General features: G+C 43.2%; 1 protein-coding gene across 1 annotated transcript in view; it reads left to right on the top strand.

The window, feature by feature from the left end:
* Window positions 1-3,472: 3,472 nt before the first annotated feature.
* The window catches only part of SLC24A3 (solute carrier family 24 member 3), a 526,682-nt gene continuing 506,868 nt past the window's right edge, over window positions 3,473-23,286 (top strand). Inside the window, exon 1 of the mRNA XM_089669796.1 lies at window positions 3,473-4,096. Within this exon, the coding sequence (XP_089525922.1) occupies window positions 3,898-4,096 (199 nt within the window). The 5' untranslated portion in view covers window positions 3,473-3,897. The remainder of the gene's footprint in view (window positions 4,097-23,286) is intronic.

Raw genomic sequence — 23,286 nt, 5'->3', positions numbered from 1 at the left:
GTGCCACTTTCAGGTCTCCTCACACTGCTGGTGGGTTCCATTTTTTGTCATAGGGTGCTGGCAGATTACGGGCCTCCCATAGCTGCTGCCAGGCCCCTAATCTGCCATGGGCCCCTGTTGTCGCTTGTTGGCATATTCCGCTCGTTCAGATGCTCCTTCTCCTGCTACTCCTCTTCACGGATTCCGTCAGCAGTCTTTCTTGGAATCCGTTTCCAAGAGACAACAGTTTGCGAGCACGCACCAGACGGTGCAGAAACTGAACGTCCTCCTGTCCAAGTTGCTGCTGCCAGGCTCGTAATCTGTCATGCGCCCCTGTACCGCCTCCTCATGCTGCTGCCAGGTCCAGAGTGTGTCATGGGCCCCCGTACCGACTCCAAATGCTGCTGCCAGGCCCGTAATCTGTCATGGGCCCCTGTACCGCCTCCCCATGCTGCTGCCACGTCCAGATTGTGTCATGGGTCCCTGTACGGCCTCCCATTGCTGCTGCCAGGCCTGTAATCTGCCATGGGCCCCCGTACCGACTCCTCATGCTGCTGCCAGGCCCGTAATCTGCCATGGGCCCCTGTACCGCCTCCTCATGCTGCTGCCAGGTCCAGAGTGTGTCATGGGTCCCTGTACGGCCTCCCATTGCTGCTGTCTCTATCGCCACACTCTGCCATGTGCCACTTTCAGGTCTCCTCACACTGCTGGTGGTTTCCATTTTTGTCATAGGGTGCTGTATGGCCTCCCATTGCTGCTGCCTCCACCGCCACACTGTGGCTCCACACTCTGGTTTTGGCCCCGTGACTGCCCAAATGAGTGAAGTGTGCGGTGATTCTAAGATCGACGGCACTCATCTGCATGTCATACTGCCTGACAGTATTATTTCTCTTCCCCAGCAGACTCCAAGGGCATTTAAATTAAAGGTACAGTGTTCAGCACTAATATTAAGTCTCTCTGAAGCCTAGAAACACCCTTTTTTAAGTTAAATTCACAGCGAATATATTCGACTCGAATCGAAATTTTTCTACGAATTCGCCGAATCAGTCGAATCGAATTTTTGAATACTTCGCTCATCTCTATGTGTCACGCTTGAGTTACTATATAAGCTGCATTCTCATGTTCGCGTTTCGGAAAGCATGGCAAACCACAGAAAATGTGTGCTTTTCTGTGCTTTTTGAAAACATGCACCACTGCGCGCTGCACTTGTGCTACCTATCCTTTGTATCTGCGCATTTCCAAACGCACGGCAACCCGCAGGAAATATCCACGATTTGCCATGCATTTTAAAAACGCCTGGCAACACGCCTGACAACGTTGCCTTACCATTCATTCACATCTGCACGTTTCTGAATGCACGACAACCTGTAAGGAAACACGCACACTTTGCCGTGCATTTTGCAAATGAGCAACAACACATGTCGCACTTGCATTACCATTTGTTCGCATCTACGCGTTTCTGGACACATGGCAACCCACAAGCCACCGTGCGCTTTGCTGTATATTTTGAAAATGCGCAGCAATGTGCGTCATGCTCGTATTGCCATTTACGATGCGTTCACCTCTGCACGTTTCCAAACATGCGACGATCTGCACAGAAAACATGCGCTTTGCCCTTTTTTCAGAAACACCAGCGTGATCTGCGTTTGCAGTGCATTTCTGAAATCGGTGGGGGGGTGGACACGCATTCAGAAAAACGCAGATGTAAATGAAGCCTAATTGTTAATGTCAATTAATTCTGGACAGCCATTCACTGGGAAAACCAGTGTACTGCTGTTTCTCCTCCCCCACCTCTCTATGCAGCTGAGGTGAAAAAAAGGAGAAATAGTGTTTATAATTTTTTTATTATCTGTACGCAAATGTTTTGCCTTTCATTTCCATGAGTTTACATATGCTTTAACCTCCCACGAGTGTAGCTTGGGGTAAAGTTTCAGCACCACAAGTGGTAACCCCAGGGGCGGACTGACCATTTGGAAACTCGGGCACTGCCCAAGGGTCCGGGGTCAGTAGGGGGCCCCATGAGATGCCCCTGGTACCTTTTTCATATGCTTTTGGTTTGGGCAAGGACACAGAGACCCCATGATCCCCTATTGCCCGGGGGCCCCATGAGTTGTCAGTCCGCCCCTGGGTAACCCCAAGCTACACTCGGGAATACCTTGCAGCGCTGCTACGGGATCCCTCTATCACTTACCTTGTCCTGCGCTCCCGCAATGTCCCTCCTGCAGTGTCCCTGGCAATGTCCTCTGGCTGATGCCGGCATCTATCTTCTGGGTTCTGTTCCCTGCGACGTCAGGACGTACGGGGGACAGAACAGCGGGAAATTTAATAATGTGAAAAAGTGACAGTCACTAAATACACTAAAATCACACAGTATAACATCACTGTATCAAACCATTTCACATACATTTTGTCCCGAGTGCTTTGTCCTGTGCCCTGCATGCATTTTTACTGTTCTTTCTGCCTGGAAACTGAGAAACGTCCATGTCGTCCAAAAAGCATCCCTTTGGGGTTTATTTACTAAGCTGGAAAGTGCAAAATCAGGTGCACTTCTGCACTGAAACCAATCAACTTTCAGGTTTTATTGCCAAAACTTAATAGAACAAGCTGAGGTTAGAAGCTGATTGGCTACCATGCACAAGTGTACCAGATTCTGAGTGAACCAGCTTTAGTAAATCTCCCCCTTTATGTCAAAAGTGGTTTTAAACCAGATAGAGAACAGCGATAGTAAATCAGAACCACTTGCAGAATTAAGTGATAATGATTCGTGGGGAAATTCGTCATCAGACACTGAAAACGATTTTGCGACTTTGCTCAGTGATGTGCGAACTTGGCGCTCTATTTCAAATTTCAGTGTTTTTGGTTTGATTATATTATTGAATTAAATTTATTATTATTTTTTATGATTATTTATTAAATGATAATTTATGATTTCGTGTTTCAAATTTTATCATGTTTACTAGACTCTTGTTTGGACAGATTTCAGTGAGTTATTCCTAAAAATGACAGGCCTCCAAGAAAAAAAATACATATTTCCATGCAAAAAAAAGTACCGCTTTGAGCACAGACTATATGGACATAATCAGACTGCTAGGGAGGTTAAAGACTGGCAAGCTGCAATATATAAAAATTTTTATTTTTGGGTTTAGATATGATTTGGAGATATGCTGGTTATGGGTTCAGATATGCTGGTAAAAAAAAAAACAAAAACAAAAAAAAATATATAAATAGTAAAACTTTGATTACGCCACATCTCTCCAGGGAAGAATAGGGTGAAGACGGGTGAAGACGGGCCCAGACGATGATCACCTATGGAAAATAAAGACTTCCTCCCAGACTCATGGACTTGAGTCACTGGAGTAGAGTGTATGTAAGAGATCTAATCCAGATTGTACAGTCCCTGTGGTAAGAGAGCCTCACAAGAGCAGTGAAAGAGGAAAATAAACCTGGGAGGGGTGGGAAGGAGAAGCAAGGGCGGAGAATAGAGAAGTCTGAGGAATTGGAAGCAATAGCGTGCTGATTGTAAAGTTTGAGCAGTAAGCACTCTCTCTCTCTCTCTCCTTGCCTTTGTTTAATGGGAGCTCTGCCTGTGTCTCTGTGTAACCCGCTCTCCCCGGGGATCTTTGATCAGACAGATGCTCTGTGAATTAATCCAGTATTCAGTCTCAGCAGCTATCCATGATCATCAGCAGCACACAGAGCCCAGAGTCCTTTCTCTGCCTGCATCATGCTGCTCAGCGTCACCGACACAGTAAACTCTTCGCTGTGATCAGCCCAGACGCGTGTAACATGGATTAGGGCGCACAGTGCAAGGAGCCGGACTTTTACGCGTGTGTGTCTGCCGTCTGCGCTGTGCAGCCTCTGCCCTCTGTGCACGGAGGACACCGAGATCTATTGTCTTCGCAAGTGAGTGTGCTTTGGATGAATGTGGCCATGAGCACGGGGAACATGCTGAGCCGGGGAGAGCAGCTGCCTGCCCTGCCAGGGATGCTGGAGGAGAGCAGCCAGCGGAGGAGCAGGACCCGCAGGAAAAGGAAAGCGTTGCTGCTGGGGCAGATGTGCTTCATGGGATGTCTAATGCTGGTTGGATCATCACTCTCCCACTGGGCAGGGAAATCAGGTGAGTTCTTCAAGTTCATCTGCTCTAAATGATGCTGAAGAGAACCGGTCGTGGCCAGGTTTAGCCAAGATTCGGAATATTCCATTGACGTGTAGGCTTACCAATGGAGGATTTAGATTGGAAATATGTACAAAAAGAACTATCGCTCACCACACACGTTACAATCTGATTGGACATTCTCTTTTAGATCTACCAACAACTATGTAGTGTGAGGGTCTGCTTGACTGAAAGATAAGGTATAGTCCTCATATTGCAAAAGTTGATTGTACAGATTGGAACGTGTATGGTGACCTCTATGATAGGGACTATTACTGACCTCCCAGATTGGAATGTGTATGGTGACCTCTATGTTTTTTGGACTATCATTGACCTTCCAAATTGGAATGTGTATGGTGATCTCTATGATAGGGACTATTACTGACCTCCCAGATTGGAATGTTTATGGTGACCTCTATGATAGGGACTATTACTGACCTCCCAGATTGGAATGTGCATGGTGACTTCTATGATACGGACTATTACTAACCTCCCAGATTGGAAAGTGTATGGTGATCTCTATGATAGGGACTATTACTGACCTCCCAGATTGGAATGTTTATGATGACCTCTATGATAGGGACTATTACTGACCTCCCAGATTGGAACGTGCATGGTGACTTCTATGATAGGGACTATTACTGACCTCCCGGATTGGAACGTGTATGATGACCTCTATGATAGGGACTATTACTGACCTCCCGGATTGGAACGTGCATGGTGACCTCTATGATAGGGACTATTACTGACCTCCCGGATTGGAACGTGCATGGTGACTTCTATGATAGGGACTATTACTGATCTCCCAGATTGGAATGTGGATGGTGACCTCTGTGATAGGGACTATTACTGACCTCCCAGATTGGAAAGTGTATGGTGACCTCTATGATAAAGACGATTACTGACCTCCCGGATTGGAACGTGCATGGTGGCCTCTATGATAGGGACGATTACTGACCTCCCGGATTGGAATGTGTATGGTGACCTCTATGATAGGGACTATTACTGATCTCCCAGATTGGAAAGTGTATGGTGACCTCTATGATAGGGACTATTACTGACCTCCCGGATTGAAAAGTGTATGGTGACCTCTATGATAGGGACTATTACTGACCTCCCGGATTGGAAAGTGTATGGTGACCTCTATGATAGGGACTGTTACTGACCTCCCAGATTGGAATATGTATGGTGACCGGGACTATTACTGACCTCCTTCTGAAGGTGCTACTTGGCTGGGCTTTGTGTTTTATCTCCCAGACAAGTAAAGCCACGGTAAAGCGATAACTTCTGATGAGCATACTTATTCCATTTTAGTGACTGGAGGGTCATTGTGGCAGTCTTCATATATATATGTTTTTGTTACGGGTTTCTCTTAACTTACTCTGCCTATGGATGGCTATAAGTCCTTCGATTTAGCAGTGAAAGGTCACTCAAAGTCAGGCTGTATGCTCATAACCCTTTTTGTCTCCTAAGTGTGGATAGAGCTAAATAGTTAAGAGGAAGGTAAGGAACTATAAGGTTTTGTGTTTAGAAGTGTTATGCCTACTTAGGAGCGGTAAAACAGGATGTGTTCTGAACACGAGTCCAAACTGCAATCTTTTATGAGACCGTCACTTCTGAGTCTTACCTTCAAGGATCATTCTCAAACTGACCATAAACCTTCATAGGAAAGCCAGCATTAAGCCTGCTGAACCTTATTACTCCAGAAGAACCCTTTACATAATTTTTGTGCCTCGGGGAGCCCCTGCTAAAGTTAAATAATTGAGGTCAGATGGAAGAAAATCCCATACATTGATAGTGTGAAGAATGTTCCCCTTAGAGTGCTGATTAGAATGCCACCATTAGACAGCTAAAAAGATGATTGCTGTCATTCTTCTGGTTCTGCCAACTGTCAGTTACGTAGGTGCTCTTGGGTGAGAGGTCAATCAACCATAGATTGAGGAACTCCTATCAACCACTGGAGGAACTCTAAGGTTCCACAGAACCCTGGTTGAGAGAGGCTGAGATAGATTCTTGTATAAGTCCATCCATGACTGGTTGTCTTTAAACTTGGGTACCAGACTACCTGCCTTGTGTGTGAGCTGACTTTAATGGGTGACAGACAGTACTGCCAGAGAAGATGGCACTAGCCCCTTCCCAGCACGCTGCCCTTAGAGCTTCTGAAAACAGTTGCTGTTTTATGTTATTCAGGGGGTGACAGTTGGCTTGTCTGTGGTTGTTATAGAGTTAATTTAAGAAGGGGCAAAGGGCAGTTGTACTGTGTTTTGCTTTGCTCAGGATCATCCAGATACCCACAGTCTTGGTCAGCTGCCCTTTAAAACATGATGCCTGCCAGAATATGCAACTGCTGTCAGTAGAGGTGCTGGACCTAATTACACAGAACTTGAAGTGGACTGAATGACATGTATTTTGCAGTTCTGCTGCAATACCCTAGGATCTCCTTTTATTATGCTTCATGCTTAATATGCTTGTACTGAATTTAATACGTTATTGTAGGGGTGACGTTTATTTTTCAGTCTGTTGACATTCACCTTCTGGTTTTACCGTATGCCCAAACTCTGCTAATATAGAGGACACTCTTTCACCTAGTACATGGGAGATCTGTACTCTTCTTATAAGCTTTGTGTCTATCTATATTAGACAGAAGCTCTTGGGTCAAGGCTAATTCTTCTAAGTAGAAAAAAACTGACCAGCAAGCTGGAGGTGATCTGCCATTTAAGACTAACAAAATTGTGCACTGAAATGTTGATCAGCCAGTGTTAAAATAAAGCTTTCTCTACCCAAGCTTAAATATACCTTTTAAAGAATGTGAATCCTTCCGTGTGTGGTGCTCATTCATCACATTGGAGGTTGGCAAGGCTCAGTATTTCACACTAGGTAAAACACTTTGACGTGAAATAGATGAAGACTTGTTACTCTAATGGTATAGGTAGGTGCCCTGGAATTAACTATGTCGCTGCTGCAGCTAGCAATGGTTCATTAGACATTCGCATACAAACTATCTGAAAGGGTTTCTTAAAGGCTCATGCCACAAACAAACAAAAAAAGCATTCTGATAACTGTATGAAAATATTAATAAAATAAATGAAATATTAATCAGAATATAAATATTTTTAAATTCTCATGGCTTTATTTTTTTTTCCAAATTTATATGTAGATTGTAAACTCACACTAGCAGGGCAATACTAACAGTCTTGTCTTAAATTGTATTGTAACAGTACTGTCCCCCTAATTTTGCACAAACTGGTGGCCCTATATCAATCCGATATAATAGAAATAATAGTAGTAATCATAATAGACTGATACAACTACTATTACTGATATTATTGTTATCATTATCATCATCAGTAGTAGTATCAGTAGTAGTAGTAATCATAATAGACTGATCCTACTACTGATGATGATAATGATAACAATAATATCAATAATAAAATATATACTGTCTATATGATAAGAATAATTAAGTAAGCTGTCCAGAAAAAATGACAGTGACGGGTTTGTAGCTTGAGCGTTGACAAAAGCAGTGTTTTTTTTTTTGTTTTTTTTTTACATTTAATAAGATTTAATTTAAAAATACCTGTAATAAATAAATAAAATAAAAAATAAATGAAATTTAATGTGAATAAAAAGTGAGCCCCCATGAGACAGTTATAATTTGTCCCAATATCAGTTTTGCCAGAGACCATGGTCTTTAATAAATATTGAAAAACCTATAAAGGCATTAGAAAAAAAAAGAAAAAACATATTATACTGAATACATTTATTATTATATAAATTAACCATGTACAGTTAATAGAAACCAATTTTTTTGTGATATTTTTTTCTCCTAATCTTTAGCTGAAAGGTCACGGTTTATCATGACTGTATCAATTGAAATAGTACAGCTTTGGTAATATAGGGATGACCTCCTCATTCACTTCCTTTTAAATTGGGAGATCATTCCTTTTCTAATCGATCTATACAATCATTCCCCTTCCCTTTAGTAATATTACGATGAATAAAGTGCCCCTGTGAGCTAAAAAAAAAAAAGGAGCTGACATGTCACGCATGCTAAAAGTGCTGCGATGTTTAATGTAGATGAGCATTTGGGAGAACTTGTCTTGTGGGGACACTGTGTTACAATTCCCAGTGCTACCAGTGCTCTTATTTCCAAGGATGTGATTCATGTTGACACAAATTGCTGAAGGAAGCACAGAAGACTGACACAGAGTGACGAAGAAAGTGTTTTGTGATCAGGTGAAAACGACATTGCTCTGTACAGAGCGTATTTGCAGAAAGCAGCTGCTTTTCCAGCAGCTGGACAATGATCATGTCTTCTGAGATCAGAAAAATGTTTGGATTGACAGCCGACAACGTGTTTGTAACCTTGTGGTTAAAGCGTAATGAAGTGAAGGACAGGTGTAGAGGGTCGAGCGCGCCAAATGGGAGGCAGAGCATGGCGAATCCACAGGGGGGCTGTCAAAAATAACTGACCTAGAAGCAGGGGCTACCTGTGGCTGTCCAGCTGTTTCGCAGCTACAACTATCCCTGGTTGTTTGTTTAATCGTGGGGGTGTTCGCTCAACAGCTGAAAAAACCGCAGTATTCCTAGCCATGACCTATATAAAACACTGAGTTTGCAAAAACAGTTTGGGGGGAAAAATATATATAAGGAATGATTCTAATGCCAGGATTCAGCCAGCATCAATTACATGCATGAAAGAGAGATCAGACAAAGCTTATGGATTACATTTGTCTGGCCAAAGATACTCATAGGTCGATACAGCGTGCGGTGCGCAGCAAATCGCAGTGGTGACTGTGAATATGGAACAAAAAAGATAACTTTTATACTGCACTTGGGGCAAATCCCATCTTCCAAATGCTTTATTTTTGTTGATGACTTCTATATACTCTTCACTGTGAGGCCCCATGTACACAGGACACTTCTGAACGATGGAAACTGACTGCTGGAAAACGTAGGTTAAAAACGTCTGTTTAGCCGCGTTTGCATACCGCATCTATGAGCATTTGTGTTTAGAAGCGTTTTTTAACCTCTTCACCCCGGCCGCACGCAAATGTGCGGCCTCCCGGCGTCTGGGCCTAGACGCCGAGCGGCCGCACATTTGCGCTGTATTAAAAAAGGACATATGTGCCGAGAGCGCACGCCCTGCGCGCTCCCAGCACACATGTCTGGTACTCACGGAAAGGTCCCGATCTCCTCTTTCAATTGGGACCAGGGGCGGACTGACCATTCGAACACTCAGGCACTGCCCGAGGGCCCGGGGTCAGTAGGGGGCCCCATGAAATGCCCCTGTTACCTTTCTTTAAAGGCTTTTTTGGGTGTGCTCTGATTGTGGCCAAGGACACAGGGGCCCCATGATCCCCTATTGCCCGGGGGCCCCATGAGTTGTCAGTCCGCCCCTGATCCGGACCTTTCCCGATCATGTGACCGCCATGACGGCGTGTCATGGTGGTCACATGACCCTGAACTCCGCCCTGCCTCCCGGCTTCTGCATCTCTAAAAGGGCCGGGAGGCCCTGGCGTGAAGGGGTTAAAGATAACTTCAGGAGACCTTCCAAAATGCCCAGAATGCACTGAAAAACAGTAAAAAATTAACTATTTCAGACATTTTGAGAGAAATAGAGAGAGCAGAAGCAGAGAGAGCAGTATTTGTTGAGATTAGCTGTCTTTTTTTTTTTTGTGGTGTTTGGATGTGTTCCAGCTCATTTCTGTGCAGAAATTATTACAGCAGTGTCTAACATATTTTCTTTTATGCGAAACCTCAAAGTATGGTGTACCAGGTCCGTTTGAGAACAGGGAAAACACTTTGCATGCATTTTTCATGATAAAAAAAGGCTCTGGACAGCATCTGGAAATGGAAGAGTTAAAATAATTTTCTAAACGCAAATGCCTATAAACGCGGTTAGCCGTGTTTTCACGCATTTACAAGCATTTGGCGTTTGAAACGCTGATAAAATCTACTCCTGAACGCAAGTTTGGTGCGTTAAAAAAAAACGACTGTAAACTCAACTGCCTGTAAACAACATAGGAAAACATTAGGGAGAGTTCAGGGGCTGCTGAAAAAAATGCAGAAAAGCTCCTAAACGTGAGTTTATCAGCTGCAGTGTACACGGAGCCTAGCTATTAATACCCACATGTTTGTAGATAGCAAGCATTTAGGGTTCCTATTAGCAGTAATGCAATTTCAATCATTCAAATCTCATGTAGGCTTTAACGTGTGAACGTAATTTTAAGGGCTCATGCACAGCATAAATAAAAATCATATAATTGCTGGATCATACAGAAGATGGCAGAAAGATCAGGTGTAAAAAATGCATGTAATGGCGCATAAATGTTCAAAAGTGTACATGCATATATTCCTTCTAGTGGCTACAATATTAAAGTGATTTTAAAGGATCATCTATTTTAAACATAATAAAAATGTCATACTTACCTGCTTTGCACAGAGCAGCCCTTTTGGTTTCCCCTTCCTGCACTCCTGGCTCTTCCCACCTGTCAGAGTGCCCCCACAGCAAGCCGCTTGCTGTGGGGGCACTCATATGAGCTAGATCCTGACTTGCGCTGTGTGTGTCTGTTGACACACACAGCATGACTTGGCCCTGTTCCCCACTTCTTTCTCACTGGCTGTGATTGACAGCAGCAGGAGTTGATGGCCGGTGAGAAAAGACACAGCTCTGGACCGCAATCAGGCTCAGGTAAGTATTTAGGGGACTGAGGGGGCTGCTGCACAGAGAAGGTCTTCTACCTTAATGCAAAGAATTTATTAAGGTAACAAACCTTTTACCTTTAGAACCACTTTTTAAAAAAAAACGTGAGCATACATTTACTGGCGTTTTCCAGGATTTTCGGTGCCTACGTGCATAAAAAAAAAAGCCAAAATACTCTTCTCTGAACACAAGACACGATTCAGTTTTTATTATTTTGAACACTGAAGGTAAATGCCCCCATGTGCAGGGACACATTGGACTTAAAGTGTTACTAAACTCACAACAGTAAAATCAGTCAGTATATGCAGTAAGGCATGCTTGTTATACTCACTGTGGAACCTACGGGGTTAATCCTCTGCATTGTGTAAAAAGGCTGTTTGACCCTGTCTTCTCTGATCCTTCCCTTCTACTGTCTCCAATCCATCTGTTGATAGTATAGGAGTCACTCTGCACATGCTCAGTTTGGTGTGTATTGCTAGAAAGTTTTTTTCATTCTTTGGGAGGGTGCATGTGATCAGCACAGGGTCAATCAGCACAGTCCAGACAGAGGGTCAGGGGTTATGCAGCCTCATAGGACAGTCAGAGGAGAACGAAAACTCCTACTACAAGCTTTAACCAGTGCTCTGCTGGACACTGATAGGAGTTACAAGACTGCTATATACTGCTGATGAAAAAAGATATTTAGCAGTTTATATTTACTAGAATAGTTGCATTTCCATGTTCTGTGTACTGTGGGAGACCAGATATAGTGAATGCAGGGTCCTGGGTTTAGTAACACTTTAAGGGCCAATTCACACTATATGCACAGTAAAATGTCTGTCACCTCAGGGACACAAAGAAAACACATGCTTGTTATACTCACTGTGGAACCTAAGGGGTTAATCCTCTGTATTGTGTAAAAAGGCTGTTTGACCCTGTCTTCTCTAAACCTCCCCTTCTTCTACTGTCCCCAATCCGTCTGCTGATAGTATAGGAGTCACTATGCATATGCTCAATTTTTTTCTTTGGGAGGATGCATGTGATCAGCACAGGGTCAATCAGCACTGTCCAGACAGAGCGTCAGGGGTTATGCAGCCTCATAGGACTGTCAGAGGAGAATGAAAACTCCTACAAGCTTTAACCAGTGCTCTGCTGGACACTGATAGAAGTCACAAGACTGCTATATACTGCTGATGAAAAAAGATATTTAGCAGTTTATATTTACTAGAATATTTGCATTTCCATGTTCTGTGTACTGTGGGAGACCACATAGAGTGAATGCAGGGTCTGAGTTTAGTAACACTTTAAGGGCCAATTCACACTACATGCGCAGTAAAATGTCCATCACCTCAGGGACACAAAGGAAACACGTGATCACTATTTTTCCCATTCACACTGCAACATAGCCTAGCTGTACTGCCGCACAATGCAGACATGCTACATTTAATCACAGCTCACCAGGCCGAATCGCACTGCAATGTCATTGGCAGCGCAGCCATGAATGAAATGCAAGTTTTGCACACTTAACAAAAAAAGGAAGTCATGTGACTCGCTAAATTGCACATCACACTGCACAGCCGGCTACACAGAGCGGCCAGAGCAATGAATTGTTCCTAGCGCTCTGCACCGCAAATTCGCCCTAACAGAACTGCATTCAGTTCCTTAGAAAAAACAAACAACATATGGATCTAAACACAGCATTTCTGGCATTTATGAGCATTAAGCATAATTGACATTTTCAATTTTTTTCAAATATACATGTCTATCAAAATAATACCGAGTGATTGTACAATGAAAGTCTTTGTTTAGGCACTTCCTGTTATAGAGTGACAGGCCTGTACATGGGTAAAAAAAACACCAAAATACTCTTCCCCAGACGCAGGACTCAAGTAATTCAATTTTAAGTCTCTGAATGCTAGTCTAGTAAGCAGAGTTAAATGTCCGCATGTGCATGGACACCTTGTATTTAACCACTTCAAGTCCGGACACTTTTACCCCCTTCCTGCCCAGGCCAATTTTCAGGTTTCAGTGCTATCACACTTTGAATGGTAATTGCGCGGTCATACAACACTGTACCCATAAGAATTATTTTAGCATTTTTTGAGACATAAAAAAACTTTATTTTTGTGGTATTTTTTCACCACTGGCATTTTTATTTTATTTTCTTTGCTATATAAATGAAAAAGTCCAAACATTTTGAAAAAAGTGTTTTTCTTATAAAATTTTGCAAATAAATAATCTTTCTTCATAAATCTTGGCCAACATTTATTCGGTTATCTTCTTAGTAAATAAAAAATAACCCAAGTTAGTTTATAAACAAAATTTAAATTTTTTTTAAATTTTTTTACATTTTAATTTTTTTTTCATATTATTATTTATGTTTTTTTTTGCATACTGTCACCCTAGCAGTACAGTGTCACCATAGTGACACTGTACTACTTGTGGGGGGTGATGACGATTTTTTTTTTTACACTGATTGCTTTTTACCCGTAAAGGCTGTAAAAGCAGTAATTTCTCCTTCTCTCTGGCTGTATTCTTGCAGCCATTGAGAAATACTGTGAGAGCTGTGATTGGTCACAGCTTGTCACATGGTACAAGGCTGTTGTGAATAGCCTTGTACCATGTGATCATTCACAGATTTCACTAGTAGCAAGCAATGATGTCAGAAGTGACATGTTGCTTACTACTATTCATGTGATCACTGATTGGCCAATCAGTTATCACATGATTGGGACCTCACACAGAGGTACCATACAGCGGGCACTGGATTGTGGTGCTGCGCGCTCCCAGGGAGCGTGCAAAGCCTAAAAATGCAGGCGCCGCTTATGAATGGCAACCCACTCCTGCACTGCTCCCATCCAGCCATTTATGTACATGGGCCGGACGGGAAGTGGTTATTAGATCTGCGTTAAAAAACCCCCACAAAAAACACTGCATGGATCTAAACACAGCATTTTAGCATCTGTTTGCATGAGGCCTAAATTACTTTTTCACTTTTTTTCAATCATCAGTATTTGTTAAAATTAAACCTGTTTTTTTTATTCAAGCACTTCCTGGTATAGGGTGACAACACTCTATCCCTGTCTCTCAGTTGTTCTCCTGTGTTGTCACCCTGTGACTCAGGCTGATAAGGGCTGCAAGTGGCCTCACACATTATACAGTCCTAGTCCACTGTTGTGGCCTTCAGAAAACCTGCCCTGAGAAATGTCATGCAGTCATCACCAGTGTGCATGCATGTAGACAGGAAATGGCTGCAATCAGACTGTAGAGGTAAAAGAAAGTGAAAACCGGTATTTTAATTAAAAAACAAAATAAAACAAAACAAAAAAAGAACAATTTAGCATACACAGAGCTTTGGTAAAGTACAATTTATTCAATTGGAGTTAATTTAGGCAGCTAGCTCTGTATGGAACTTGCTGGGGAAACAAGGCCTCCTGCTAGGGTTTACATCCTGGCTGTAAACAGACACATGTCTTTCATGAGAAAAAAAAGTCCATTGCAGGGATGCCAACATTTTATTAACCTCTTTTACTTGTTTTTATACATTTTATTAGGATATGTGTGCCTCATGTTTACAATTTCCTGTCCTTTCTGCTGTCACATATGCCCTTGGCCTACTCTGCTACTGGCATGCATTTTGTTGCCTAATGGGCCACTGGGGCAGTATATGGGCGGGCTAAGGATAATTTAGACGGGTAAGTGGTCACTAAAGTGTTACTAAACCCACAACAGTAGAATCAGTCTGTATATGTAGTAAAGCATGCTTGTTATACTCCCTGTGAAACCTAAGGAGTTAAACCTTGGCACTGTGTAAAAATGTGCTATGAGCTTTAACCAGTGCTCTGCTGGGCACTGATAGAAGTCACAAGACTACTATATTCTGCAAAAGGCTGTTTGATCCTGTCTTCTCTGATCCTCCCCTTTTTCCAGTGCCCCCTCTTATCTCCTGATAAAGCATATCATGTGGAGACACTCTGCACATGCTCAGTTTGGTGTGTGTTGCTAGAGAGGTTTTTTTTTTGTTTTTCTTTCTTTTTTCTTGAATGCCCTAGGGCAGTGGTGGGCAACCTTTTTTTTCAACTGAGCCAAATCTCGCCAAAACCACGATTGAAATTTATTTTGAGAGCCACATTTTTAAAACTGAACATACATCCCCCATATAGTAATTCATCCCCCATAGTAATTCATCCCCCATAGTAATTAATCCCCCATATAGTAATTCATCCCCCATATAGTAATTCATCCCCCATAGTAATTCATCCCCCATAGTAATTCATCCCCCATAGTAATTCATCCCCCATATAGTAATTCATCCCTCATATAGTAATTCATCCCCCATAGTAATTCATCCCCCATATAGTAATTCATCCCCCATAGTAATTCATCCCCCATAGTAATTCATCCCCCATAGTAATTCATCCCCCATATAGTAATTCATCCCCCATATAGTAATTCATCCCCCATAGTAATTCATCCCCCATATAGTAATTCATCCCCCATATAGTAATTCATCCCCCATAGTAATTCATCCCCCATATAGTAATTCATCCCCCATAGTAATTCATCCCCCATATAGTAATTCATCCCCCATATAGTAATTCATCCCCCATATAGTAATTCATCCCCCCTATAGTAATTCATCCCCCATATAGTAATTCATCCCCCATAGTAATTCATCCCCCATATAGTAATTCATCCCCCATAGTAATTCATCCCCCCTATAGTAATTCATTCCCCATATTGTGTCAATTCACTTACCTTTGCTCCGCGCGTTCCTCTCGCCGTGTTCCCGCGCCGTTCTGGTCTTCAGGGCGGACTGTGAGAGGAGAGGAGTTCGTCACGCTGCCCCGCCTACATCCTGGCTGCCCCGCCTACATCCTGACAGCTGCAGAGTCCTGACTTTTGGGGCGGCCGCCCGAGAGGAGGGAGGGGAGCGGGCGCCCGAGAGGAGGGAGGGGGGCGGCCGCCCGAGAGGAGGGAGGGGAGCGGGCGCCCGAGAGGAGGGAGGGGAGCGGGCGGCCGCCCAAGAGGAGGGAGGGGAGCGGGCGCCCGGCACACAGAAGAGCCGCATTTAAGTTTGTAAAGAGCCGCATGTGGCTCGTGAGCCGCGGCTTGCCGACCACTGCCCTAGGGGCACCAAATTCTAGAGCAGGAGTTAGAGCACCGACCTCCAGAGTACACCGTCACCCATGCCTGGTACCACTCTCCCACTGGCTGGCTGCTATAGCATTCCCACCAGTTCTTGGTTACCCATAGCATCTGCTCGTTGGACATGACTTCTTGTCAACTCCTGTTCATGGTTAACCCTTTCATTGTGGCTCTCTTACTTGTTCTCTTCATCCCCCTTTTGGATACACCAGGTACCTTATTGCACCCCTTTAGAAGGACTTCAGACCAAACACTTTACTAGGCATTAAGTTATCACAACACACAGTATCTGTACATTTGATTCTTCCTCTCTCTCTATCTCTATTCCCTATTCAGGTTACTACCTAATCAGGCTGCCATCTCATGAATGCTGCTGCCAGACTCATCAGTATCTGCTACCCCTCTCTGCCAATCCCTCCACTGGTTTCTACTCACCCAACAAATTAAATTCAAAATACTAACAACAACTTACAAAGCCATTCACAACTCGACCCCCAGCAACATCACTAACTTAGTCACTGAATACCAATCTAAACGTTCTCTTTGTTCCTGCTAAGACCTCCTGCTCTCTAGCACCCTTGTCACCTTCTCCCATGCTCGGCTCCAAGACTTCTCCCAAGCCTCTCCCATCCTCTGGAACTCCCTACCCCGATCCATCTGACTATCACCTACTTTGTCCACTTTTAGGCAATCCCTGAAAACCCTTCTCTTCACAAAGTGGATTTACTGTACATTCCCTGTGGCCATTAGTATATATTTGAATAAAAGTTTTCCTGCTCAGTGTTCAGCTTTAAAGTGAACCTGTACCTGCATGGTCACAGCATGGGTTTGCTTTAACATCTGCGGCCACGTGAACGGCTCATTTTGACAGGACGTCATATGACACCCAGTCACAACGGTGAGTGTCCCACTCGGCTATTCATCTGCTATAGGCCTGGCGGGACACTTGCCGTTGTGACTGGGCGTCATATGACGTCCTGTCAAAACGAGCCACTCACGGGGCCACGCAGCAGCGCGATCTGTCACCAGCTGTGTCCACGGGACACAGCTGATGACATATCAGTATACCGGCCCGTTGCCAGTGTCATGTGACTGCTGTGACTAATCACAGCAGATCACATGTCAGTTGCATACAATGGATGACTTCCTGTCATTCCATCCATTGAATACAATTATGTTGTTAGCTCTGACTGGTCAAAGCAGTCACATGATACAGACAGGGCCAATCACAGCCCATCTGTATCATGTGATCAGCTTTGCCCAATCACAGCTAATCACAGCAAAAGACTGAATGAATCAGTTTCATTCAGTAACAATGATTGCAAAAATCAATGAATTGTATTAGCAATCATAATGTGTAAAAAAAAAAATCCTGATCACTTGCCCAGAGTAGTTCAATGTTACTATAGTAACATTGTATTGCTTTGGTCACAGTGTGCTGAAAAATAAAATAGTAAAAAAAAGAAAATGTTTTATAAAAAATAAAAACATTTGAAAAAAATACAAATTCAATTATTATTATTATTTTTACCAAAGAAATGTACCAGAATAAATTTTGACCTAAATTTATGAAGAAATTTTATTTATTTCCAACATTTTATAACAGAAACGAAGAAAAGTGCGTTTTTTTCAAAGGCTTTGAGTGTTTTTTTGTTTTATTTAGCAAAAAATGAAAAACTCAGTGGTGATTAAATACCACCAAAAGAAAGCTCTATTTGTGTGGAAAAAAATGATAAAAATGTCATATGGGTACAGTGTTGCATGACCGCGCAATTGTCATTCATAGTGCGACAGCGCTGAAAGCTGAAAATTGGCCTGGGCAGGAAGGGGGTATAAGTGCTCGGTATTGAAGTGGTTACAGAAAATAAAATCAACCTATCCTAATAGAGCGGTATAACCTCCGTTGGTCAAGTCACTAAAATGAAAACCTTCTTAACATTTGTGGGTTTTAGAGAAGATTTTACTGTTGTCTGTTTAATATCCGGTGTCAGGTTTACGATCATCGCTATTTTAGCATGACTAAGGCTGTAGGGAGACGCGTAGTTGTATCACTATGATTAAAAGCTCCTGGAATGTAGACATGCCGTGTACAAAAAAACTGTATGCTATTCAGGATAACATATTCTATTATTACATTATTACCAGATATTTATGTGAAGGAAGTGTATGTGTACACAGTATTATTAAATAAGTATATGTGCTATTCAATTAACTAAAAAAAGCTAGAGCAATAATACTGCACCCAACAGTAAAAACAATGTAGAAATGTGTCGCAGATATTGTACACAGTGAATGCTTGGAGAGGTTATGTAATTTATTATCACACCTATAACCTAAACACTTGTAAAGCAGGTATGGTATGTGTGATGTCCTCCTCCTCTACATGCCAGCAATGTTGACCCTCCTGCTTCGGGAGAGGAAAATACAGAGAGCAAGGGCGGACTGACAACTCATGGGGCCCCCGGGCAATAGGGGATCATGGGGCCCCTATGTCCTTGTCCAAACTCAAAAAAGCCTATGAAAAGGGTACCAGGGGCATCTCATGGGGCCCCCTACTGACCCCGGGCCCTTGGGCAGTGCCCGAGTTTCCAAATGGTCAGTCCGCCACTGACAGAGAGACTGTCGTTCAGGCTTCACTGCCTGCATGTTCATTCCTGGACAGTGTCTCAGAAAGTAAAGGGACCCAATCATGACTTTTATCTGCCCAAACCAAATACCCTGCCAGACTGGACATACTTACCTTTCCTGCTACCCACATGTCCAAAGACTGATCCAATCAAATAGAATGGTCCCTCCAATTCTTTTGAAAACCCAACACTTCTAGGAGTTTCCATTTTCTGGGTCCTCCACAACTCTCACTGGTTCCTCCTGCTAAAAACTGCATTGTTGTATGAATAAAAATCATGACAGGGTCACTTTAAACTTTAGTGATGTTTAGTTAATATTTTTTTTTCCACTATGTAGCTGCAGGGACATAACTATTATTATTATTCAGGATTATATGCAGCACAGTGGCTAAATGGTTAGCGCTTCCGCCTGGCAATACTAGGGTTGTTGGTTCAAATCCAAGCCACGGCACTGGAGTTTGCATGTTCTCCCTGTGCCTGTGTGGGTTTCCTCCCACACTCCAAAGACTTGCTGGTAGGTGAATTGGATCTTGTCTAAATTGTCCCTAGTATGTGTAGGTATGAATGTGAGTTAGGGACCTTAGATTGTACACCCCTTGAAGGTTAGTGACTGATGTGAATATACAATATATATGTAAAGCACTGCATACATTGATGGCGCTATATAAGTACCTGAAATAAATAATACATAAACAAATATAGCACCAACAGTTTGCTCAGCCCTTTACAATGTAACAGGAAACAATACAGCTTCAATACAAGAGGGTTAGGACAGCCTTGCTCCTTAGAGCTTACAATCTAAGAGGGAGGGGCTAGTGGAACAAAAGGTAGTAACTGTGGTGGATGAACTGATAGAAGGAATAGAAGATTCCATTACTAACTGAGGGCAGCAGCAGGATAGCCTTCCCTGAAGAGATAAATTTTCAGAGATTGCCTAAAAGTGAGCAGAGTAGGCGATAGTCTGATAAATTGCGGTAGAGAGTTCCAGGGGATAACTACAGAAATGCGCCCCATGGCCGGTTGCCGCTCATCTTCTCTCCATTACCATTGGGTCCTACCCACAGCACTGATCATCTGGACCACTCAAATCATCCACTGCAAGTGGAAAAGACTTCTGTTGCTGACTTGCTCCTTCTGACTGCCTCCTTCATTCATAGAGCTTGTACTATGGGACTGTAGGCAGTATGCTTTATTCTTTAATCAATTAAAAGACAACAACAAGTTTTTTGGTAATAACTTGGCCCCGGCCATTTTATTATTGGTATAGATAAGTATAATTTTTTTATAATAACTCTTTATTTGTACATATTAACTCAATATTAATATTTTAAACATTTTTTCTTAAAGTATCACTACACAACACCAGCTTGGTCACTACGACTCAAGCTGTACATATTAAAACAGCAACTTATTAACCATACCAAGCTAACGATCCATCTTATTTCAATTAAACATACTTATTTACTTGTCCTCCTTTGAAAAAAGGTGACTTCACCAATAATAATTGGCCTCGACAACAAAAAGGGGCGGGTGGGAGGGGAGCACCATAGAGATGCCTCCCAGGTGCCTGCTTCGCCTATGACCGGAACCCCCCTTTTATAGCCCTCTCCTCTCTCTTAGTCCTCTTATGATTGACTAATTTGCCTTCCAGGTATGCCCAGGTGCAGTGGGTGGCTTAAAACTCCCATTTTCTAGAAACTTCCTCATCATATTAATTTATAACGGGGGGCTTAAAACTTTTAATGGTTTTTCTTCACCCCATACTGAATAGAGGGACTAAAAACCTGCCGACCTTCTAGAAGAGGGGTGTCAAACTCCATTTCATAGTGGGCCTTATTAGCATTATGGTTGCCCTCAAAGGGCCGGTTGTATCTGTAGGACTAGATGTCCAGAGCACCCCACCCCTCCATTACATCAGATGTCAAGAATCCCACACCCTCTCTAACATCACTGTACACCCCCTTTGGTGGCAGAGCTGGAAAGCAGAAAGCACAGGGTCTGGAGGAGGACCAGAGGAGGAGTGGAGTCAGTTTCCGGAGTCTATTAAATGCTGAGACCAGGAGAGGCAGAGATGAGAGGGTGCTGCAGCTGCACTGAGAGGTGCAGGATTTGGCAGAGGAGTTGTATTCTCTTCTCTGCTGCCAACTGCTGAGACAAGGCGGGGCGGAGATGAGGGGGTACCTTCAAGAGAGGTGTGAGGGCCACATGAAATGGCCTGGAGGGCCGGATTTAGCCCACGGGCCTTGTGTCTGACACCTGTGTTCTAGAAGTTTCTCCACTGTATATATACAGCGGGAAGACTTAAAATTTCCCCCCTGCCACAGTCCCATAAGAAAAGGGGGGCCCCTTATTAAATTCCCCATTTCTTTTTCTATCCTTTTCCAGAACACAAAGCGTTCAGTGAATGGAGAATGGGTAGATGAATGACAGGATCTGTGTTTTCCAATCACAGAGCAAAATGCATTCTTGGAAAGAATAGTATGGGTTCTATTGGACGAAGCAGATGGGAGGGACAGTTGTGTGGTGCAACTCTTTAGCAATCAGTGGGTGATGCTAACCCCAGCGGAAGATCAGCACTGTGAGGAGAGGATGTCTACAGCCAGCCCGGCATGGGTCAACCTTCATTACAGGTAAGTTATGTCCCTGGTGCTGCATAGCAAAACAAAACAGCCAAAAAACGAAATTTCAGCTTTAAGGGCCGATATGCACAGAAACATGGACCGGAGTGGTATGATTTTCAGTGCAATCATTTGAATGGGCTGAAATTGTGGGTCACCAAAAGTAGTTCATGTACTACTTCTCAAAAATGCACTGCACCAGATTGCATGGTACTGTGGCACCATGTGATCCGGTGCAGGCAAACACACTGCGTTTGCAATCTGCATTTGGGGTGTTGTAAGGATTATACTGACACCCACAGTGTGGGAAATGCACATGGAACAGAAGTTTCCCGTATTGTGTCCCACTGTTAACTTCTTGCCGACCAGCCACTGTAGAAATACGGTGGCAGGTCGGCACGTCTGGGCAAAACCACATTTTAAAACGTGCGTTTGCAAAACAGGTAGGGGGCACACGCGAGGCGCGTGCCTGCCCTATCCGTCCCGCCGATCGCGGGTGGCAGTCGCCGGGTCACGGCCGATCATTACCTACCATGTCCCAGTGATTAGCGGCAATCACTAACAGACAGGACGGCTGCAGTGTTTACACTGCAGCTGTGCTTTCTGTCAGTCCCCTGTCAGCTCCTGACATGCTGGTCCGGAGAGAAGAGTTTATCTCTCCAGATCAGCGTGTTCCCCTGCAGTACACACCCCCACCCCCTAGTAAAACACTCCCCTCACACAGTTAACCCTTTCAGTAAATAAAAAAGTTAACCCCTTCCTCCCCAGTGCCATTAGTACAGTGTCAGTGTTTTGTTTTTTTTTTTTTGCACTGATCACTGTATTGGTGTCACTGGGGATGTCAGTGACCCCAAGTCAGTTCCCTCCCAGTGTTAGAATGTCTGCCGCAGTCCTGCCATAAGTCACTGATGGCCGCCATTATTAGTATAAATTTTTTTTTAAAATCCCAGTATCTTTCCCGCTATTTGTAAACGCTATAACTTTCACATAAACCAATTAATTTACACGTATTGGGGTTTTTGTTTAGCAAAGACATGTCGCAGAATACATTTTGGAAGAAATTTATGACTAAATTTGATTTTTACATTTTTTTTTACTGGACATGTTTTATAGCAAAACGTCCAAAATATTGTTTTTTTTTCCTCAAAATTGTCAGCCTTTTTTTATAGCGCAAAAAATAAAAAACGCACAGGCAATCAAATACCACAGAAAGAAAGCTCAATTTGTGGGAAAAAAGGATGTAAATTTAATTTATGTACCGTATTGCATGACCGCGCAATTGTCTGTTAAACTAGCGCAGTGCTGTATAGCAAAAAAATGGCGTAAATTGTAGTATCTATACCATAGTTTGTAGACGCTATAACTTTCACACAAAGCAATCAATATACACTTATTGGGATTTTATTTACCAAAAACATGGAGCAGAATACATTTTGGCCTAAATTTATGACTAACTTTGAGTTTACTATATATTTTTTATAGCTGAAAGTAAAAAATATTGTTTTTCTTTAAAATTTTTGGTCTTTTTTTGTTTATAGCGTGAAAAATAAAAAGCGCACAGGTGATCAAATACCACCGAAAGAAAGTTCTATTTGTGTGAAAAAAAGGACGTAAATTTCATTTGGGAACAGCATTGCATGACCGCGCAATTATCAGTTGAATTAGTGCAGCGCCGAGTAGCAAAAAAAGGCCTGGTCATTAAGGGGGGTAAATCCTCAGGAGGGCAAGTGGGTAAAGAGCAGTAAAGATAGCTGGTACGCTGCACTGCACTGCGTTTGGCTTTCAGGTGTATTCATATGGTCATTCCTGGCCATACATTGCCCAGATCAGCAAATTTCTGCTGCGTGTGTTTACATTCATGTTCGGGTGACAACCAAAAATGTGCCTGCTATGCCGATGTACAGTTTGGCGGAGGAACGGGAGCAAGAGCGGTCGGATCAGACAGCCTTTCTCAACCAGGATGCTGCGGCACCACTGAGGACCTCAGGTGGCACTCCAGTTGAGAAAAGCTGGATTAGAGCAAACCGGGTTTGCTGGGGCCCAGCAGTGCCTTTTTAGACTTCTGAAGGTGCTCCT

Source organism: Staurois parvus, unplaced genomic scaffold (genome assembly GCF_062004578.1).
Source record: "Staurois parvus isolate SC_StPar_1 unplaced genomic scaffold, SC_StPar_1.0 ptg000081l, whole genome shotgun sequence".
Classification (NCBI taxonomy): Eukaryota; Metazoa; Chordata; class Amphibia; order Anura; family Ranidae; genus Staurois; species Staurois parvus.
This window is presented reverse-complemented; position numbering and strand designations above follow the sequence as displayed.